Genomic DNA, 21800 nt, shown 5'->3' with positions numbered 1-21800 from the left:
CTCCTGGGACACTCCCCCTTCCTGGGACACACTCCCCCCTTCCGGGACACTCCTCTCTCCTGGGACACACTCTTACCTCCCAGGACACACTCCCCCCTCCCAGGACACACTCCCCCCTCCCGGGACACACTCCCCCCTCCCAGGACACACTCCTACCTCCTGGGACACTTCCCCGTCCTGGGACACTCCCCCCTCCCGGGACACTCCTCCCTCCTGGGACACACTCCCCTCTCCCGGGACACTCCCCCATCCCGGGACACATTCCTGCCTCCCAGGACACTCCCTCGTCCTGGGACACTCCCGCTCCCGGGACCTCATGGATTATATATATGGGACTGTTGGGGGAAGGGCCTGGGGCCTTAGTTTCCCTCCATCCCTCATAAGGAGGTGTGCCATGTGGGGTCTCTCTCAGTGGCCTTCAGAGAGGTAATGGGCTGTTGGTGCAGGTTGGGGGGCTCTGGAGAGGGAGGCTGGGTGTGTTCAAGGGGCTGCCCAGGAGGGCCACGTGCTCTCTGCCCTTCTCCTCCCACTCCAAGGCCGCAGCCCTGTCTCCATGCGGAAATGGTGATGCACGGAGCCATTGCACAGAAAGGCCTGCTCCACGCGCAGCACACTCCCCGTGACGTCAGGCGGCGGTCAGGACGGTGGCTGGGAGCTCAGCTTTGGGGTTTTGGGATCAGGTTGGCAGTGGAAGCCTGGACGGGGCAGGCGCCCCCCAAGCTGGTCCCCCACCTGGGAAGGGGGTGTGAGGGACGTGCTGATTGAGGCTGGTTCTTGCTGAGTCACCCGGGGTAGCTGTGAGGCCAGGCTGTTAGTGGAGTCTCCTGCTGGTGAAGCAACACGTTGAGTGCCCAGGTCTGCCCTCACTGCCCGGCGATGGTGCTGGTCACTGTCCCATGTCCCCCTGGGCCCAAGAAGCCAAGCTGCCTGAGGGCCAGGTGTCCCAGCTGCCTGGAGGCTGCTGCACTGTGGGCTCCGCCGCCTCAGCCTGACTGGGGAGCCTTGGCCCATACAAGGCGGCTCCTAAGCGAGAAATGGAGAAGGCACAGCCAAACAGAGACAGGCTCCCTGTGAAGCAGGGAATGTTCTGGAAGCTGTTTGGGTCAGGGCTGCGACCACACAGGCTGTGTGTAGAGGGCCTGGTGCCGCCAACTCCCTCCCAGAAGGACTCTTCTGGCCATATTGGGCCCTGCCGGATGAGCCAGGATAATCTCCCATCTCAAAGTCCTTGACTTAATCCCGTTGGCCTCATGTCTGGTGGGTCCTTGTCCCCCTGGGCCTGAGGCACGTGGCCGTCTGCTGTTGTGGGCTCAGACTTCTTTCAGGGTGTATTCTGCCTACCAAGGGAACCCTGCCCTTGTTTGCAGGGGCTCCCCCAAGAGCCCTCGGTTCAGAGCCCCTGGCTTTGCCAGCTACAGGCCTGCCTGACCCCAGTGGTCTTTGGAGAGATACCCAAGGGTTTTGCTGAGAAAGGATGGTACCCCCACCCCACCCCAACCCAACAGGCCTATCCAGAGAACAGTTGGCCGCATGCAGCTCTTTTACTGGGGGATCTCTAGATGGCTGTGCGCTAGGGGCCAGGTGGAGGTCCGAGTCAGATTGGATGGCTGTGTTCGTCGCCATATCTGTGTGGTGCCTGGCCCTGCCGTCCCATGTTCTGACAGCTTCTGGCTCCAGCATCGGAGCGTGGCGGAATGCGGTGCTGAGGGCCTGCGTGGGGTGAGCGTGGCGGAGTGCGGTGCTGGGTCTCCACTGAGGTCCTTGCTGACCTGTGTCCATCGGGCCCTGCTCCTGCATGCTGCCAGCTTCGAGGGCCACATGGTGAGGTCTGGAGCTGCACTTCCAGCGTGAGTCCCAGCCCCACTGCCCACCAGCGGCTGACCTTGGCCGAGTCACTTACTCTTGGTGCCTCATTGTCCTTGCGTGTTCTGTCTGCTGGGACTGGCAGCTCATCCATCAGGTGGTCTCCCCAAGCCCCTGTAAGGTCCACTGAGGCACATGTCCAGCTCAGATGTGGGGCAATGGAGTTGGAAGCCTGCAGTGGCCAGGTGGCTGGAGAGGACCTGGGTTGACCCCAAGGATACACTCTACCTGGCTGGTATTGGCTGAAGGGCTGTGTCCTCCTCCAGGGGGCTTGGGGTTGGGGCTGTGGCTGTAGCCTCTGGGTGGTGTTGGCTGGAGGACTCTGTCCCCCTCCAGGGGGCTCAGGTCTGGGTCCGTGGCTGTAGCCTGACTGGGGACGGGGGTGCGGTCCTGCTGGGTTTTCTTCTGGCAGGAGGCAGCGGTGGAAGTGAGGCCCCGCCCAGCCCTGGCAGGTGCAGGGGGGCACTGAGTGCTCCCCCATTATGTCCCTGTGCTGGGCCCTCCCATTGTGTTCCCAGCGCTGGTGGGGGAGGTCACTTCCACTGGGCGGCAGCAGCGATGGGAATGGGTGCCCAGACCTGGGATTCCCAGCATTGTGAGAGCCATCGGCCATGCAGGTTCGAGGCCCAGGGTCTCTGCTCACTCCGGGCAGTGTCCACCCGTGGCTCTCGGTGATACTGAGCTAGGGTGCAGTGGCCACAGCCCTGCAGGGGCCCAGAAGCTGGTGGAGGATTCCAGCCGGGCTGTGGGAGGCTAACGTCAGGCGTGTCTGCTCCTGCTGGGTAGGCCCGCTTCCTTGGGGTGGGCTCCTGTCCCACCTGTCTAGGAGGCCTTCAGAAATAAAGCATGAAAATGAATAGTTTTGGCTTGTTCCATGGAAGCTCCGAGTCACACCCTGACGCTTGTGTTTGTCAGATGAGTAAACTGAGACAGGGCTGCTCACAGCTTTCAAGTTCCTCCATCCAACCTCCTTCCCACCTGCCCCCTCATCCCAGGCTGTTGGGTTCTGAGTCTGCGTTAGCTGCTCCAGTGGGGTCTTCCGAGGGCCTGGGCTGCACAGGCACCTCCTGCCGTGGAGGCAGGGGGTTGGGGGGAAGGGGCAGGCCTTGCTGGGCCGTGAGGAGAGAGGAGCCAGGCTTATGTAGCAGGCCCGAGGTCCCCCTGTGGGGACAGCACACCACTTTACGTCCCTGGTCTTGATAATCCTGCCCACATCTCCGGCCCCAGGACACAGGGGAAGCCAGGCTGGGCTCTTGTCACTGCCGCCCTGGGACGGGATCCCCATCACAAGCCCCATGGGGACAGCAGCTGTGACTCTGGGGGGCCCTGCCCTGCCTCATGGGTGTGGACTCATTTAACTCTCTAGACAACCAGGAGTAGCTGTTCTCACTGTCCCCTGTGCTGAGGAAGTGGCAGCTCAGAGGTGAGACAGGAACGCGGCTGAGCCAGGTTGGAGCCCGAGGCCCTGGCTTCCCCACGTGACCCTTGACTCCATGCTGTTCCTTCCAGAAGTGCTGTCCAGGGATCCTGCAACCCCAGCAGAGGCCCTGGGCGTTTGGGCAGGGCCACAAGGGATCTGCAGGAGTAAGTTCCTTGGGCAGGGCCAGCCTCTTGAGTTGGAGGACGTAGTGACCAAGGGGGCAGCTCCAGGCAAGACTCTTTGTCCTGCGCTTGGAGCCTGGAGTAAGACCTGGTATCCCCTGCATCAGTGAGGTCCTCCTTCTGGAAGGCCAGTGCACCCTGAGTTGTTAAAAGCTGTGGCCGTGCCGGGCCCCCACATCGCAGGGCCAGGAACTCTCCGTGCAGCAATGGAGCACTTAGGAAGGTGAAGACGCACCCCCAAGGTTACTGTAAAATGGGTTCCTCTTCTGTTTTCTCTTACGTCCGAGAAGGAGGAGGGCAGCTTACAAAGGTGTGCGGGGCAGGAGAGGAGAAATAACCGAGTGAGGACATCGGGGTGGAGGGACAGGGGACAAGGGAGCTGAGATGCAGCCGGCGTGCCGGAGGGTGCAGAGAGAGACTCCATGATGTTCTGTTCGTGTGTCTGGGGTCCTGACCTGTATCCTGTGCTGAGGGCCGCATCTTGGCTCAGCAGCGTGCACCCAGCCGTGCACCAGGCCCCTCTGCTGGGCACACCAGAGTTTCAGAGGCAAGTCCACTCTGGTGCCTGCTGGGTGGCCCCAGGGGCTCTCGGGGCAGTGGGAGGGGAGGGGTCCACCGCTCCGGTAAACCCCCAGGCCTGGAGGATGCAAGGGAGAGAGGCGGGCCCCAGAGGCCAGGGCTGGTGGATTTGGAGCCAGCTGTGCCCCAGCCCAGCTCTTGCCCTCAGGCCCCTGGGTCCCTGCCCCTGTCCACAGGAAGTTAGTCCACACTGGGCCTGGCGTGGGAAGGGAGGGAGAGCCCTTTCCTGGGAGAGCATTTACTCCCACTGGATGTCAGACCCAGTACCTCCCAGCCCTGGAAAACCTGACAGGCTGGACTGGAGGAGGGGCAGGAGTGGGAGTGGGCCCAGGGCTTCTGTCCGAGTCTCTGTGTGATTTGGGGCAAACCCTTCCCCTCCCCGGGCCACAGATTACCCACACGTCAGATTGAGGGGTCATCTAGATCAGAGTTCTCCTAAATGTGATGCTACAGATGTTTCATGGGCAAAAAAAAAAAAAAAGGGATTCTGTGGTCAAAGAAAATCTGGCTGGGCAGCATGGAAGCTGTCTTCGTGGCTGACTCGGCTGAGCCCTGGGATGCCACTGCACACTGCAGCCTTAGTGCAAAGGGTGGGTGTGTTTCTTAAACCGCCGTCCCAGGGAACCCCACTGTTCTGACTGCCCATTGCAATGGGCTGCCTGCTGCCACCTGGCAGGGAGAGGGGATGCGTGACAGGTGGGAGGTGCCTGTCCCGCGTCTGTGACAGTATTTCCAGCCCTGGCTTTTCCATCAGACCGCCCGTGGTGCCGTCTGCAGGCTCCCACGGTGGTGGGGCACAGACCCCACCGTTCCTCCCTCATTTTGGTTGCACAGCCTGGGGCGAGTCGGGTGCCATCCCTGCCTGGTCCGTCAGCACACCTGGGCAGGGTGGCCTCGGGCGTGGGACTTCCCTCCTGGGGCCCTGGGATTACTCAGTTGTGAAATGGGAAGAATGGGGGTGGTGACACCTGCCCCGGGGGTCCCCATGACGGGGTGGGTGTGTGCTGGAAGGGTGTGGTGGGCTGAGCCGGAGCTGGCACGGTGGTCCCCACTGCCAACTTCTTGCTGATCACTGACTGCCTCATGCCTCAGTTTCCCCCTCTGTAAAACAAGATTAATGCCGGTTTTCCAGGATTACAGTCGGGATTAAGTGGGAAATTCATGACAGTGTCGGGGTAGAGGCTGGAGCCTCTGGAGCACTCGGGGAGTGCAGAAGGTGCTGAAGGTGACTGTGTGCCTGCAGGTGATTCCGTGTCACCCTGTAAACGGGAGCCGTTAAAACAGTAATGCGTGTGCACGCGAGGGTCCCTGACTGTGTGACTGCAGGTGATTCCACGTCACCCGGTCTCCAGGAGCCATGAAAACAGTAATGCGTGTGCACGCGAGGGTCCCTGTTTGAGGCTTTCTTCCTCACCGATGCCTGCTCTGCTTTGTCTGCACTGGAACCTCATGTTGAGGGACTGCTGTTACCTAACTGCCACCCCCCAGGGAACCCCCGATGTTGAGGGGCTACTGTTACCTAACTGCCTGCCCCCCAGGGAACCCCCCGATGTTAAGGGGTGCTGTTACCTAACTACCACCCCCCAGGGAACCCCCAATGTTGAGGAGCTGCTGTTACCTAACTGCCTGCTCCCTCAGGGAACCCCCTGATGTTAAGGGGTGCTGTTACCTAACTGCCCACCCCCAGGGAATCCCCCGATGTTGAGGGGCTGCTGTTTTCTAACCTTCCCCCCCGCTGGGAAACCTCCCAAAAGACGCTGCGGCTCTCATACACCTGCCTTCAGCTGGATAACCTGCTGTTTGGTGGCATTCCACGAAGTGCACACGGATCCCCGAGAGTTTGCTCCTGGGACCCTGCTGGCAGCAGTGGTTCTGGGGCCACCCTGGGAACATCCCTGGGTGTTCTCCCACGTGCTCCGTGGCAGGAGTGTCCTGCACACACAGGAGGAAGCTTCTGTGGGCACATGAGTTTGTGAGCTCCTGGGTTCCACAAAGCTCAAGGGACTTTGTGCGGGACTTCTCAGGGCCTGTCATATGCCGGTGTGTACTGTAGAAGAGGCATTCTCAGGAACCTCTTTTCTGTGGAGCACTTCGTGGGATTGGGGTTCCAGAGCCTGTCAGGATGGGTCTGTGACATGCTGCCTCTGTGGGCTCCCACCAGAGGTTGGGGAAGGGGCGAGCCCCGCAGGGCCTGGAGACAGCCGAGTGACCATGTGCCTCCTCCCCAGGCTGGAATGAACTGCTCATCGCCTCCTTCTCCCACCGCTCCATCGCCGTGAAGGACGGGATCCTCCTGGCCACCGGGCTGCACGTCCACCGGAACAGCGCCCACAGCGCAGGGGTGGGCGCCATCTTTGACAGGTCGGGGGGGGTCCCAGGAGGGGCGAGGGCGCTTTGCTCACCTCCACCGCCAGGCCAGCTGAGTTCGGTCGCCTCGGCCCCCGTGCACGTCCTGCCTAGTATTATTTCAGTGCATGAAGGGTGCGCACATGGAAAACAGAGAAAAGCACAAGGAGGAGGCTCAGAGCCCCGTGCCAGCCCTGCCTCTGGGGCATCTGTAACCACAGGGAGCACTTGGCCTGTCTCCCTCCAGCTCTTCTTTTTTCACGATCCCATGTATTTATCTGTGGGAAGGAAAGCTTCATTTCTTTTTAAAGCGATGACACCGTAGATGCAGTTTTGTAAAAGTGTCAATTCCAGTTGGCACATTGCAGGCTGTGTGAGGCGGGCACGGGAATGCCGTGGCAGCCCGGGGCGTGGTGCAGCCTAACGCCTGTCCCCGTGCAGGCAGGGGTGTCGGACCACAGTGCTTCCCGCCTCCCAGCGGAGCGTGGGCTGCACCTCAGCCACTTCTCAGGGAACACACTGCAGGAGCAGCACTGGCTGCAGAGCCCGCCCTCGTCCGGGCCTGGGTGGTCCGTGCCCGTTCACGTTGCCCTCCCAGAGCGCCAGCCAACTCAGCTCTGCCAGGCGAGGCGGACGGCAGCTTCCTTGTCGCTATCGCTGCAGTCTTTCTCCACGAGGCCAGAGAGCCCACTGGGCCTTCTGGGGACCGAATGTCAGCTTCAGCCGGAGCAGAAAGGCTGGGGAGGGGCGCTGCAGGGTCCTGGGTCAGGGGTCTGCAGCACAAGGAGCCATGGGTGGGAGGAGCAGGCCACCTGGAGAAGGTGGCCCCTGAACATGAGAGCCCTCACGTTAGAGGTGAGTAGAGGTCATGCACTGGCACTTACAGGGGGACGGATGCCCCGGCAGCAATGCCCCAGGGGGTGGTTCAGGAACCCGAGTCCTGAGGGTGGTCCTGGAACTTGACCTCCATGGGATGTGCCAAGTGCAAAAGGGTTTGTGGCCGCAGATGGTGGGCAAACGCTAGTTTAAACGGTGTCCTCGAGGGTCTTTTCTGCAGGACTTGTCAGGGCCTTTAAGAAGCTAGTGTACAGGAGGGTCCCCACGGGGGCTGCAGGGTGCAGTGTTTATTGCCCATAGCAGCTTCTTTAGAGGGGTACTGGGGATACGGCTTTGGGAAGCGAGGCCCCAGCCACTGGCCCAGCTGACAGTTCCTTTGGCTGGCTGGTAGAGAGATGGCAGTGACAGAGGTGGACGGCAGCTTCCTTGTCGCTGTCTCAGGGTTACATTCTCTGGGGTCCCAGGGCAGTGACTACAGAGGCCCAGCGTTCCCTCGCCTTTTGTGTAAGTGGAATGCAAAGTCTTTGCCCTCAGTGGCCTAGGCCGTTTCCATGCCCGCTGCCCTGCCCCTCTGCAGCTGTGTGCCCCTGCCTCAGAGCAGACATCGGAGGTCCCTTCCAGCTCCTGTTCTGTCCCACCCTGTCTTCCGGGCTCCTACAGATCTTCTCCCAGGAATCAGCCAGGGCACTCCCCATGCTGCAGACCTTCAGGGCCCACCTTGGCCCACAGGGGAGAGCCCAGGCTCCTCAGGCAACCATCCAGGCCCCATCCTGTCACCTCCCTTTCCCCTGCTCTGGCCCACCCTCAGTTCCTGGACACAGCAGTCAGGCTTTGGGGTTGGTGGGCAGGCTGCTGAGGCTACGGGGCCCAGGACACTGCAGAGGCCGATGGGATTCAGAATCCTGCTGCAGGAGTGGGGCGGCTGAGTCTGAATCTGAGAATGCCCCCAGCGTCTCCATGGAGGGTACTGGCGGGTTTTCCCTGTGTTGAGGCTGGTGTTTTTTTTCTTTTTTTTTTTCTGGTGATAAGAAGTGGACATGCCTTCCTTTGGCAGGCCCCACCCAGGGAGATCAGGTCCTGGGGAAAGGTCTCTTCCTGGACTGAAGGGAGCGGCTGGGGCTGTGGCACGGGCAGGGGCTTTGCCTCAGGTGGTGCTAGGTCTGCAGCTGAGGAGGGACAGTGGTGGGTCTTGCTGGGCTCAGGGAGGGTGGACTCTGTACCCCACATGCAGCTCCAGCTCACCTCAGCTTAGCTGTCACGAGGTGCCTCCTTAGCCTCTAGGTTCCCAGAATAAAGCCCCACAGGCAGACCCTAGAGGGAGAGGAGAGGAGCCCACCCTCCAGGCAGGGGTGGCACCTGGGCCCAGGTTCCAGTCCACTCCCTCTCAAGCTGTCTGGCGGTCCTTGCCTTGGCTTGGCCCATCTCAGCCGCCCTCCAGCCACACCGGGCTTCCCAGAGACCTTGGGTATCTGGGATGTGGCCTTGGTGAGGACCTCGCCTAACTGGGATGGGGTGGCTGCCCTCCTCCTCTGCAGGGTGCTGACGGAGCTCGTGTCCAAGATGCGGGACATGCAGATGGACAAGACGGAGCTGGGCTGCCTGCGCGCCATCGTCCTCTTCAACCCCGGTATGGCCTTCCTGCCTCGAGGCTCCTGGCCCCTTTCTCTGGTGGGGCAGAGGCACCTGGCCTCCTCCCGGCTGCACCTCTTGGCTGCGGCTGCACATGAGGCCAACTCCTGCTCTCCTTGAGCTCAGCGTGCTCCCCTCCCAGTGGAAGTGTGGCCATGCTGCCTTCTGCTCACCTTGAGGGCCCACCAAGGGAGCGTGGCCCCTGGGCACAGGGGGACCCAGCAAGGCACCCGTCATGAGGGGCTTGGTGGTGCTATCTGGGCTCCGCGGTTCGCAGCGTTCACCATTCTGCATCGGAATCCAGACTCCGGAAGTGGCCGGCTGTGGTTGTGAACTTCCAGTGCTGAAGTTTGGGAGCCCCGAGCCCTGCAGGCTGGGGATGGGGTGGGGATGGGTCAGGCCTGCCAGCTGTTCAGAGACGACCAACCTCATCCCTGAGCCTCGGGTCCAGGGTGTTTCTGGGGCTGGGCCCCTGTGGTTGAGGAGAGCAGGGCTTGGGGCTGTGGGGCTGGAGCTGGGCACAAGCCTCTGGCCGACAGTGCGGCTCTTCTCCAGCCTCTGGGTTCTCAGCTTGAAAAGCCTCCTAGGTGCTACCCCTTTGCCCAACAAGTGCTGCCACGTGCCTGTTTGCTAGGCACCCTGCCGGGCATGGGGGCGCTCTTCACGCTGCTGGCTAGGGCTTGCCTGCCCAGAGCTTGGGGTTTAGAGGGTCACGCCCACCAGCAGGCGCCCCTGGCACATGAGGACAGGAGCACGGTGGGTCGAGGGTGTGGGCCACTTCCTCTAGGAGCTGAAAGTTAGGGGCCAGGGGAGTGGGAGGCACGGAGGTGGGATGGGCTGGTGGGGGCAGCCCAGGCAGGGTCTTGAAAGTCTTGCTAAGTCTGGGTTTTCTCTTAGGGCCACAGGCAGCCAAGTCCCGAGGGGTTCCAGCTGGGAGGGAGCTATGGGTTTCTGTGTTTGGAACTCAGCTCATTGCGATAGGGGTGGGCGGCTGGGGTGTGGAGGGAGAGGTTTGGGGCTGCCGTGGGGAGCTCACCTGGGCCGTGGTGGAGGGAATGGAGCCCTCTTGGCTCCTGGCCCTGACCTTGCCCTTTGTCAGACCTGGCTCTGAGGGACCGGGCCGGGATGGAGATGGGCATCTTCTTGTGGGGAGAGCTTGTTTCCAGGGACATTTTATCACCCAGGCTGTGCATCCAGGCGGTAATCCTGCCGGCTCGGCGGCTGAGTCACGCCACGGCTCGGCCCGGCCCAAGGAATCCCCATTCAGGTCCTGTGTGGTCTGGTTGCTAGAGCTGGGGCACCAGCGGGACCTGGGCACGGGCTTGCAGGGAGGGTGAGATTGTCTGGCACAAGCAGGGTCTAGGCACAGGCTTGCAGGGAAGGCGAGGAGACCAAGGCACAGGCTGGCAGGGAGGGTGAGGAGACTGGCTGGAGCTGAGGCAGCTCAGGGAGCCAGACACGTTGCCAGGGAGCCCCAGGACACGGGCCAAGGTGGCATTCACATGGGGCCCCTTGGCCTTGGAGGTGTTGGTGGCTGCAGTCTCAGCCTCTGTCCACTCTGGGCTCTCGAGTCTGGGTCGAGCTCAGCACCCCGCGAGCGTGCTGAGGATGGGTTTCCTCAGGGTCTGGGTGCTCCTGAGGGCAGCAGTGACAGCTCCCATCCGTGTCATGGGGCTGGGGCTCAAGGGTAGCAGAGGCCTCCATCGTCTCTCCCAGTTCCCATGGCGGTTGGAAGGCAGCAGATTCCTGACACTTTATCGATGGGGAAACCGAGTCTCTGGAGGTCAAATAATTGACCCAAGGTCACATGGCTGGCAAGTGGCAGACCCGAGCTTGGACCCAGAGCAGCCTGGCCTGGCCATGGATTCCACAGTCATCCCCCTGCCACCAGACTCTGGGAGAGCGGGTGGGGGCGTGTCCAGCAGCGTCCCTCACACCACCTGCTCTGCCCATGGTGGGGCAGCTTGGGAGGCCCCACACAAGCCTGGGTCCTGGGGGCAGGTGCCTGCAACACACCAAGGTGAGGGTTCTGACCTGTGGCCTCTTCTCCTTTCAGACTCCAAGGGGCTCTCGAACCCGGCCGAGGTGGAGGCACTGAGGGAGAAGGTCTACGCGTCCCTGGAGGCCTACTGCAAGCACAAGTACCCAGAGCAGCCGGGAAGGTGGGTCCCACCCTGTCCCACACACACCCCAGACCTGGGCTCTTGTCTCCAGAGCCCCCACCTTGCTGCAAGGCTGTTTTATGTGAATGAAAAGGTGGCACCCTCCCCAGGCCCAGTCCGTGCCAGCAGGTCCTGAGCAGGCAGCGGGAGGTCCTCCAGGCCAGGGGGCTGTGGCAGGCACACCCCACAGGCTCACACTATATCCCCACCGGAAGGATTACCTCACACCTGGCGCATAGTAGGTGCTTGTCTTTGTCAAGTAGGTAGATGAAGGCTGTGCTTCACCCCCCACTGCGCTCCCCTGCCAAGCAGAAACACCAGAGGTCCGGCGACACCAGCACATAGTAGGTACTTCACAAGCATGTGTGGAGTGGATGGCCAGATGCCCACACATTCTAAACACTTTCTACAAGTGTGTACAGAATAGGCAGCCACGGCCCATGCACAGAGCTCATCTTTCTCCCCTGCCCGGCTGTGGGCCCTAGAAGGGCTGGGGTTCTCTCGTTTCTGAGTCCACAGTGCTGGGTGCACAGTAGGTGTCCAGGAAGAGAAACATTTGTGGATTCCTCAGTTTCAAAGTCAGCTCTCCAGATTCTGCCTCTTCTCTCTAAAGGGGCATCTCCTGGCCTCTTGATCTTCAGACTGTGGGTGGGGGGTTGGGGGAGGTGGGGCCCAGCAGACCTCATAGGACACCCAGGCCCTCCTGCCACCAGCACATACACAGTTAACTGTGTCCCCGCTGCCTGCTCAGCCCTCATCTGGCTTGGTTTAAAGTGAAACTTCCCGGAGGACGAGGACAGGAGGGGGTGGCAGGCGGCTTGTTTTTCCTGGCTTTCTGCCCTGGCCCATCTCGCCAGCTCAGCAGAAAACAGCTTGTTCTCTGGCCTGACTCCAGCCTCTGCGCTGTTTTTGCCTTTAAAACAAGGACTGTGAGGCAGCCAACCACAGAGCTTTTCCCTGAAAGAGAGACTTCGTTAATAATCAATGAGGTCCTGCAGCCCTGGAGGGGCCGTGTGGAGAGACTTAGGCCGTGCGCAGGGGCCTTGGGGCAGACACGGCCAGCCAGAAGGGACACCTGGTCCTGTCCCCATAGCACCCTGTCCTCAGCGGCAGCTGCTGCCCTCATGCCTGGCCCTGGCATCCCTCTTCCCAGAGCCCCAGACATCCCCCCCTCCCTCTCTGCCAGCCCACTGGTCCCTGCCCCAGGAAACTCCCCAGAATGGGGCCAGGCCCTGAGGAACAACCCATGCTCCCTCCCTCCCCTGCCAGCCTTCTCTGACCAGGCTGTGCCCAACGCCAGCAGAGCTATTTCTGGGGAAGGGGTGGCCCTGGTCTGAGGCCCACAGCCCTGCACGAGGTACCGTGGGAGGCACTCACGGCGTGCTAACGCTGTATGGAAAGGGGCTTGGCCCAGTACATAGCTCCCAAGTCAGGCCCGGCTCCACCTGCAGTGGGGTCGCAGCTGACTGACTCCTCCTCCCCAGCCTGATGCCCTTTGACTTCTTGGTTACCCACCATGTGCCCTGCCTGTTCCCTGCGACTCACCAATGTGCTCAGCAGCCCTGTCCCTGACAGGCCCCACAGTCTCTTGCTGCGATGGCTGCTGCAGCCAGATGCATTGCTGACCTCACACCTCCTCCTGGCTGTCATGGCCCACATTTTTCCTTTTTTTTTTTTTTTTTTTTTTTTTTTTTTTTTGAGACGGAGTCTCGCTCTGTCGTCCAGGCTGGAGTGCAGTGGCCGGATCTCAGCTCACTGCAAGCTCCGTCTCCCGGGTTTACACCATTCTCCTGCCTCAGCCTCCCGAGTAGCTGGGACTACAGGCGCCCACCACCATGCCTGGCTAGTTTTTTGTATTTTTTTTAGTAGAGATGGGGTTTCACCGTGTTAGCCAGGATGGTCTCGATCTCCTGACCTCGTGATCCGCCTGTCTCGGCCTCCCAAAGTGCTGGGATTACAGGCTTGAGCCACTGCGCCCGGCCCATTTTTCCATTTTTTAAGAGACAGCGTCTCGCTGTGTCACCGAGGCTGGACTGCAGTGGTGCGATCATAGCTCACTGCAGCCTCAGCCTGGGCTCAAGTGGTCCTCCATACGGGCATTATGCACCACCACGCCTGGCTACTGTTTTTCTCTCGGTCTTTTGTAGAGACAGGGTCTCACTGCGTTGCCTAGGCTGGTCTCGAACTCCTGGCCTCCAGCCCATCCTCCCACATCGGCCTCTCAAAGTGCTGAGATTACAAGTGTGAGCCATCATGCCCAGCTGCCCACAATTTTTCACTTCTTTACAAAGAGCTATTCAGCCTGCCCTAGCCAGCCGCTCTCTGGCCCCTGGCCCTTCATCTCCATCCTCGGCCTCAGGGATCCCCCTTCACTCTCTCCTGGCTCTGGGATGCCACCGCCCCTGTTTCCTTCTATAGCCTCCCCTCCTTCCTTCTGGAGGCTTGGCACAGGCAGATCCAGGGCTACAGACCAGCCTCGGATGGGTTGGGCTCTCACACACAGCCCTAACCCCAGGGAGGCCTCCAGGTGCCAGGGCAGAACTGCCCCTGCCCCTTGTCTGGCCCTCACCAGACCCGTTCCCTGCAGGTTCGCCAAGCTGTTGCTCCGCCTGCCAGCTCTGCGCTCCATCGGGCTCAAGTGCCTGGAACATCTCTTCTTCTTCAAGCTCATTGGGGACACGCCCATTGACACCTTCCTCATGGAGATGCTGGAGGCGCCGCACCAAATGACTTAGGCCTGCAGGCCCATCCTTTGCGCCCACCCGGTCTGGCCACCCTGCCTGGACGCCAGCTGCTCTTCTCAGCCTGAGCCCTGTCCCTGCCCTTCTCTGCCTGGCCTGTTTGGACTTTGGGGCACAGCCTGTCACTGCTCTGCCTAAGAGATGTGTTGTCACCCTCCTTATTTCTGTTACTACTTGTCTGTGGCCCAGGGCAGTGGCTTTCCTGAGGCAGCAGCCTGCGTGGCAAGAACTAGCGTGGTGAGCCCAGCCAGGCGCCTCCCCACTGGGCTGTCGGGATGCCCTGCCACACCCCACGGGGCTTGGGCGACTCACAGGGTCTTCGGGCCCCAGCCCTGGAGCTGCAGGAGTTGGGAATGGGGCTTTTGTTTCCGTTGCTGTTTATCGATGCTGGTTTTCAGAATTTCCGTGTGGCCCTCCTGTCTGGAGTGATATCTTCACCTGCTCTGAATACTGGGGCCTGGCCAGCCTGTGACAGCTTCCCCCTCATCAGGAGGAGGGGACAGCTGGGGGCGCAGGCTGGTGTGTCGTCAGCAAAGACCTCAGCCGCCTCGGGAATGAGAGGGGACTCGTGGGGCCAGCAGGCTGCCGTGTGCTCTGAGTGAGGGGGAAGTAGCAGCCCCTTTTTCCAAAGATAACTCATGGTTTTGCCCTTGAGCCAATGAGAACATGAGCCACCCTCTGTGCAGGGTTTTGGGGCCACCTCCAGGCTGCAGGGACAGGGGTCACTCACCACCGCTCAGTTTTCTCTCTGCCTTGGTGTCCTGGTTTCAGACTCCCTGCAAACTGTTCAGACCGGAGTGCCCTGGCCCCTCCCCAGCCTGAGTTCTTGCTCTGAGGGCTGGGCCGAGGCTTGTCCTTGGTTCCTGCAGGGCTGGCCCCGGCTGGGGCGGGTGGGGTGTCACCACCTCACTGGCCTTGCTGGAGGCACAGGGCTCTGCTGACCTGCATCCATCCGTGAGGCCCGCGGGGATGGGAGGGGAGGAGGGTGGCCTGTCGGTTTCCCTCAGAGGGGGCAGGTGGCCTGGAGACAGAGGGGCTCAGGAACTGGGAGCCTCGTGGGTGGGGCAGATGCTCCGCGGCCTGGAGTGGCTCTGCGGGGGCATCGGTGGGACCCCTGCTCAGGCTTTCTCTCTGGCTGCCAGTTGTGTCTGAAAGACTCTTGGAATCTGAGAACCCTGAGTTGCAGCGCCCTCGGGCCTGGGCCACACGCAGGCCCTGGTGGGACCACCCAGCCTGCTGTTGTCCCCGGACAGCGTTGTTCACCCAGAGCCTTACTTGGGAGCCTCACTGAATGTCTGCTCTGGTTGAAGGTGGTGGGGGCTCAGCCCCGCGCGGCCCGGCGCTCCCCCCACAGGCTCTGTCCCCGGGCTCCGGTGGTGTGGGGACCCTCTCAGGTTGAACTCGCCTCTTTTGCACTGGAAGGCCCTCCCTTTGGCCCGAGTACTTTTCCTATTCACGCCTCAGTCCCGTGGACCCAGTCTTTGTCAGTCACGGGTGCCTGAACAGGGGATGGATGGGGGGATACAGGAGGGGGGAATACAGGAGGAGGGTCTCGTCTTCCCGGGAGCAGTCTAGGAATGATGCGGGGGAGTGGGTGCCTTCTCCGAAGTCTTACCCCGCCTGGAGCAGGGGCTTCCTCACTGGGAAAGGGAGTTGCCTAGGAGGTTGGACTGGGAGGCAGTGGCTCGGAGAGGCAGTTTTCCAGTCTCGGTGGGGAAGAAAGTGTCCATTCTTTTCCTTCCTGGATCTCCCAGCCAGAGCTGAGCTGAGGCACCTGGGTGGAGCCTGCAGCTGAGTCTGTGCCCGAGACAGAGGCTGTCAGAGATTCCACAAGCCTCTCCTTCCTGCCCCCCTCCACCCCTGCCTCCTTCCTGCCCCCCTCCACCCCTGCCTGTCAGCGTCGTGGATCCCCAGAGGTGGCCCCCTGCCCAATCCACCATCCCGAGGCAGAGTGTTGAGCCTCACACCTGTACCAGGTCCCTGGCCAGCTGGGCCCCTCCCAGGCACTGCCAGGAAGACCCAGCTGCCCCTGGGGGGTGTGGTGGAAACGGCAGGAGGGTGCAGGCACTCTCGGGGCCCCCGTGGTGGGAGCGTGAAAGACCCAACGCCAACACCTGGTGCCTTCTGCAGCCGGCGCCCACCCATCCGTACCCGGACCCTTGGGAATGCCCGTGGCTCCAGAGGAAGAAGCCCAGGGACCGGCCTCCATGGTGGGGGGTCGGCTTCTTGGGAACTTGATCATTTGCGGCACTGGCTAGCTGGCTGGATGTAAAGCACTGAAGCCCCCACCCTGGGCCGCCAACCCCTGAAAGCAGAACCCGGCCTCCCTGGCCCCAGCAGCCTTACCCACCGCTCCACATGTCCTGGGCTCTTCCTGCCCCTTTCTCATCGGCCTTGTGGTTGTGCAAACAGTGCTGTTGGTTTGAAAAGGTGACGCGTGGGGTGTGTGGCTCATCACTGAGTAGAGGTAGAGTTTCTATTTAACCAGACCTGTAGTACTATTACCAATCCGGTTCAATTAAGGTGATTTTTTTGGTAATTATTATTTTTGGTGGGACAATCTTTAATTTTCTAAAGATAGCACTAACATCAGCTCATTAGCCACCTGTGCCTGTCCCCGCCTTGGCCCGGCTGGATGAAGCGGCTTCCCAGCAGGGCCCCCCCTTCCCAGCGGCTGCTTCCTGGGCCCCCGGGGCACTCCGGCACCTTCAGGCAGGCGCCTCAGCTGGTCACCTTCCAGCTTTGCCGTTCAGATGGCGCTCCTAGGCTGAGGAGTGAAGATGCCACAGAGCTGGGCTCCCCTAGGCTGCGTCGGGCACGCTTGGAAGCTGGCCTGCCGGGACCTTCCACCCATGGGGCCTGTGTCAGCCACTGGCCCTCCACACCCCGGAAGCATGCGACCTCTGGGAAAGACAGCCCTGACCTTCGGTTTTCCAAGCACGGTGTTCCCCAAGAATTCTGGGCTGGCGGCCTGGTGGCAGTGCTGGAGATGGCCCCCAGCCCCTCCCCATGGGGCACCCAGGAGGGTCCTGCCAGAATGTGCAGCCTGTGGGTAGTCGGCTGGTGTCCCTGTCGTGGAGTTGGGGTGCGTGACCTGGTGCCCGTGCACGCGGGTGTGTGGTGTAAACATGTATGTGCTGTACAGAGAGATGCGTGTGGAGAGAGCCGCACGCGAGTGCCACGCAGGAGAGGCGGAGCGGTTACCAGTGTTTTGTGTTTATTTTTAATCAAGACATTTCCCCTGTTTTCCTATAAATTTGCTTCGTGTAAGCAAGTACCTAAGGACCCTCCTTTGGTGAAATCCGGGTTCGAATGAATATCTCAAGGCAGGAGATGCATCTATTTTAAGATGCTTTGGAGCAGACAGCTTTAGCCGTTCCCAATCCTTAGCAATGCCTTAGCTGGGACGCATAGCTAATACTTTAGAGAGGATGACAGATCCATAAAGAGAGTAAAGATAAGAGAAAATGTCTAAAGCATCTGGAAAGGTAAAAAAAAAAAAATCTATTTTTGTACAAATGTAATTTTATCCCTCATGTATACTTGGATATGGCGGGGGGAGGGCTGGGACTGTTTTGTTTCTGCTTCTAGAGATTGAGGTGAAAGCTTCGTGCGAGAAACGCCAGGACGGACGATGGCAGAGGAGAGGGCTCCTGTGACGGCGGCGAGGCTTGGGAGGAAGCCGCCGCAATAGGGGTGTCTTCCTTGGGGGCAGGAGGGTGGGCCTGAGGCTTTCAAGGGTTTTCTTCCCCTTTCGAGTAATTTTTAAAGCCTCACTCTGTTGCGTCCTGTTGCCGGCCTTCCTGCGACTGTGACTGTGAAACGCTTCCCTGTACGATTGTCTCTGAAACATCGCGGCCGCAGGTGCCAGGGTTTGATGGACAGTGACGTTAGAATTGTCGAAAAGAAACACGCAAAGGAAGAAACGTGAGAGGAGAAACAAAATATGAGCGTTTAAAATACATCGCCATTCAGTTCGTTCGTTGTGTGTGGGGATGTTTTTGTCTGGGGCGGGAGGGCCCGCAATCGGTCCCCGCCAGCCCGCCCTCCTCCTCACCCCACCCGCTGGTCCTGTGCGGCAAGGCCGGCGTCCTCTGTGGGCCACACTCCGGGAGTTCTCTCCCTGTCCACTGGGCTCTGCTGCTCTTCCAAGGGGCAGGGGGCTGGGGCCTCCACGAGGGTGTCTGTCAGCAGCCACGGGCACCGGGCCTGTGGGTACCTGCAGAGCGCGAGTGTTCCCACTTGTCCCTCCCCGGGCTGCCTAAGCATCCACACCTCTGCAGCCATGCTGGCCCGGTGGGCAGGAGGTGAACCCAGAGGGCCAGGGAACACACGATGTCACCCAACTGCCCCCATAATAACAAATTAATGATGCCCCATCTGCACTGTCTCCTGTGATAAATGCCCTCTGTCTCCATGCTGTCTGGGGCTGGGCTTCTCCCGGCCTGAGGTTTCATGGTGGTACCCGGAGCCCTCTCATGCACCTGTGTCCAGCCAGGCACCCTCCACGAGAGGCACCAGACACACTGAAGATGGGGAGTGGGGCTCTGAGGGTCCAGCTCCTGCCCTGTGGTGGTGGGCAGAGGGCTGTGTGGCCTGTGCCCAAAGCAAGGGTGGCTCCCGGGTGAGAATGAAAATGGAAGGGCCTGCCACCTGAAGGGCAGGGACTTCCTGATGTCACTCCCCTGGTGAGCACACATTCACACACTTGCATACTCAAACACCCGCACAGACACGCTCACATGCACCCTTGCACCCATTCATATGCATGCACACATCACATGCTCACACACATGCTTTGGCATGCACACCCATGCACAACTGCTCTCATGTACACACGCATGCATGCCCGTGCAACGACCCATACACACTTTCATATGCACGCACCCATACACGCTCCCATGCATCCACACTCACAAGCACACACCCATACATGCTCATGTACACACCCATACACACTCCCACATTCCCATACACACTACCATACACACACCCACACTCCCATGCACACACACTCCCATGTGCACACACACCCATACACATTCCCGTACACACTCGTGTACACACCCATACACTCCCATGCACACACCCATGCACACACACCTATACACCCCACACACACCCATACACACTCCCACGCACACACCCATATTTCTATGCACACACATGTACACACCCATGCACGCTTCCGTGCACACATACATGCTTTCATATGTACACCAATAATCCCATGCACACACCCATACATGCTCCTGTGCGCACACACTGACACTCATGAACATACACACTTGCGCTCAGCCCTGGAAGGATCGACAGAGTAGTGGGGGTCGTGGGGGCGGGGCTGAGCCAGCCTCCCTTGGTGGAGTCAGGACCCCACGCCAACATTCTCCCTCTTCCTGGGAGTGGCGGCTGTGCCCTGAAACTCTGGGCCACTCCCTGGCCCTCAACTGTGGCTGAATGGTGGGTGCCACAGGAGTCTGGACTCACTTTGCCATCTTAGGAGCCGCTCTGGGTCCCAGCTGTGGATCCAGAGGAGGCTCCCCGGCCTGCACACCCTCCTCTGCCAGGGCCTCGGCTCTGCCCACCAAGACCAGCCTGGGCTTCTCCAGAGGGGCCCAAGTGTGAATGGACCCTGAGGGAGGGCAGAGTCCTCGAAGTGCTCACCCACTTCCTCCTCATCGGCACAGCCCTCTGCCGACCTGGCCTCCTGGGTCTGGCCCACCCATGTTCTCTGCATATAATCTTACACGCATGAAGCATGTGGGCCTCTTCCATGGTCTGGAAAAGGGGTTGACCGTGGGGCCTGTGGAGCTGGGTTGTGGCCTCCCTGTTGAGGGGCCTCCCGTCCTGCTGCACATGTGCACACATGGCTGAGTGCTGCTATGTGAGACACCAGCGGTTGGAACCTGGCCCTGTGCCCTGGTGGTCCCCTGGACTCTGGGCACAGCCTCCACGGACACCCGTCCTTGGGGTGAGTGAGCCCTCGGAGTTTTCAGGCCAGGGCGCAGGGACAGAAAGGGAAAGCTCAGGTATGTGGGTGCAGGACACAGAGCCCTCGGGGCTCTGGGAGAACCCCAGGAAGGGGAAGCTCCCCACGGGTTCCCAGGGCCTTGGTGCTGGTTTTAATAATGGGGCAGGGTGTTACTACGGGACTTCCTGGGGTGAGCGTGGGGGGAGTTTGGTGCCCCTCCAAGGACGTGAACACCTCCTCGTGCTCCCACCAACCAGACAGAAACTCCAGGCTGCCGGCTGGCATGGCATCGCAGGACAACCCAGCTTTGGGCCTCCCTGTGGCATCTGGTTGCCACGGCGACTCTTGCCCAGGGCTGTCCCTCTGGACCAGAGATGCTGGGCTTGATAGTTCCTCACCAGCACGCTCAGGCAGCGGCAGCGAGCCAGCGTGGGCTGGAGGTTTGTGAACTGAGAGGCGAGGGAGGGGCAGGGGCTCAGGCACCTGCGGTGGGGGCAGGGACACATGGCTCCTGGATGGGCGCTGCTGAGCTCCCTGTGCTTCTGTCTCTGCCATCAGCCAGCAGACAGCGTAATGGGAGGAAGGGCAGGCGTGGGGAATGGGGTGCATCCTGAGAGCACATCCTGAGAGAACGGGGCAGCCCCTGCACTGTGTGCAGGCAGTGCACACTCAGGGCGGAGGAGGGTCATCGCTGTGCCCGAAGACAGCTGCACCCGGGTGAGCAGAGGAAGTCAGGGGAGTCTCAGGGGCCTCAGCTGCACCCGGGTGGGCAGAAGAGGTCAGGGGAGTCTCAGGGGCCTCAGGAGGAAGGTGCTGGGGCGTGGAGACGTCCGGAAGGGCCACATAGAGCCTGCAGCCCAGTCCCCCGGATTCTCAGATGGGCACAGCTGCCCCCCGCGGCAGGGACTCAGACAGCATCGGGGCGGGCAGACCATTAAGTCTGGCATTTTCTACCTGCTTTTCTGCAGCGAGCCCCCTCTGCAAAGATGCCCCGAGGGAACCCGCAGCCCCTGTTCCCACAGCTCACAGAGGCCCTGAGAGGAAGGAGTTTGCCCAAAGGGAGGCCGAGGTAGGACCAGGCCCCATCCCACCCCCTCGGTTATGAAGGAGCTGATTAGAAACCCAAGGGCCCACAAGGACAGATGCCCCAGTGCCCGCTGCGGTGCCCACGGCGTGAGGCAGCCCTGCCCTGCCCCCTGCTGGCGACGCTGGGACAGCGCGGGTCTTCCCATCCCTTCTTGCTCCTCCAGGCCCATGGGGGCCACAGTGGCTTCCGGCAGTGGGGTTAATTACTGGGAGTGAGAATCAGCTGGGCACTCCGCCACCCAGCCATACCCCTGCTCACTGCAGCAGGCGGTCCAGTCAGGAGCCGACTTCATCCCGGTTTCACCAAGATGCCTCGGTGGTCAGGTGTTCGGGAAGCTGGGCTCACAGCCATACTGGGTGCCAGGTAGGCTTGGCCTGCAGCAGGTGCAGGGAGGGAGGGAGGCGGGTCCTGACCTCTCTGAGCCTCAGTTTCCCCATCTCCCCACCTCCAAAGTGAGGACAAACTCCCCATTTTCCAGGGCCGTTGTCACCAGGGCCTTGGTCACCCAGAAAATGCTTTAGGAGGAAGCAGCCACTTCCTCCTTTCTTTTGGTGTGAAGAGGCTATAGTACAGGGTATCGGTGGAGGAGGCCAGGCGACTTTGTTCCCTGAGCAAAGGGTGGAGAGCAGGAACCCTTGGAGATTTGACCCAGGGTCCACCTCTGGACAAGCACAGGAAGGTGGGCCCAGGTTCCAGGGCCTGGGATCCATGACGTGGCTTTTCCCGTTGTGGGGGATGGGGAAGGTCGGGTACCATGGTGCCCTCCAAGGTGAGGAGTGGAGCCCTTGAGGTCCAAGGGCAGGGCAGAGACCCCTGTGTGGGTCAGTGGGGGCATTTGGGAAGCACAGAGAGGAGACTCAGTGGTCTTCCTTCGTTCTCACTCCTTCACCCCTCCCTCCTTCCTTCCCCCCTCCCTCCTTCCTTCCCCCTTCCCTCTTTCCTTCCCCCTTCTCCCTCCTTTTTTCCTCCCTCCCTCCTTCCCC

General features: G+C 60.9%; 1 protein-coding gene across 2 annotated transcripts in view; it reads left to right on the top strand.

Moving 5' to 3' along the window:
* The window catches only part of RXRA (retinoid X receptor, alpha), a 68056-nt gene extending 50316 nt beyond the window's left edge, over positions 1 to 17740 (top strand). For both annotated transcript variants that reach the window (XM_011931106.1, XM_011931107.1), the window contains 4 exons: positions 6273 to 6405; positions 8763 to 8854; positions 10913 to 11018; positions 13606 to 17740. In XM_011931106.1, coding sequence (XP_011786496.1) covers positions 6273 to 6405; positions 8763 to 8854; positions 10913 to 11018; positions 13606 to 13753 — 479 coding nt within the window. In that variant the 3' untranslated portion in view covers positions 13754 to 17740. The remainder of the gene's footprint in view (positions 1 to 6272; positions 6406 to 8762; positions 8855 to 10912; positions 11019 to 13605) is intronic.
* The last annotated feature ends 4060 nt before the right edge of the window (positions 17741 to 21800 follow it).

The sequence above is a fragment of the Colobus angolensis genome, unplaced genomic scaffold (genome assembly GCF_000951035.1).
Source record: "Colobus angolensis palliatus isolate OR3802 unplaced genomic scaffold, Cang.pa_1.0 Scaffold9, whole genome shotgun sequence".
Classification (NCBI taxonomy): domain Eukaryota; kingdom Metazoa; phylum Chordata; class Mammalia; order Primates; family Cercopithecidae; genus Colobus; species Colobus angolensis.
The sequence above is the reverse complement of the archived record's forward strand: the minus strand, read 5'-3'. Positions and strand labels throughout refer to the sequence as shown.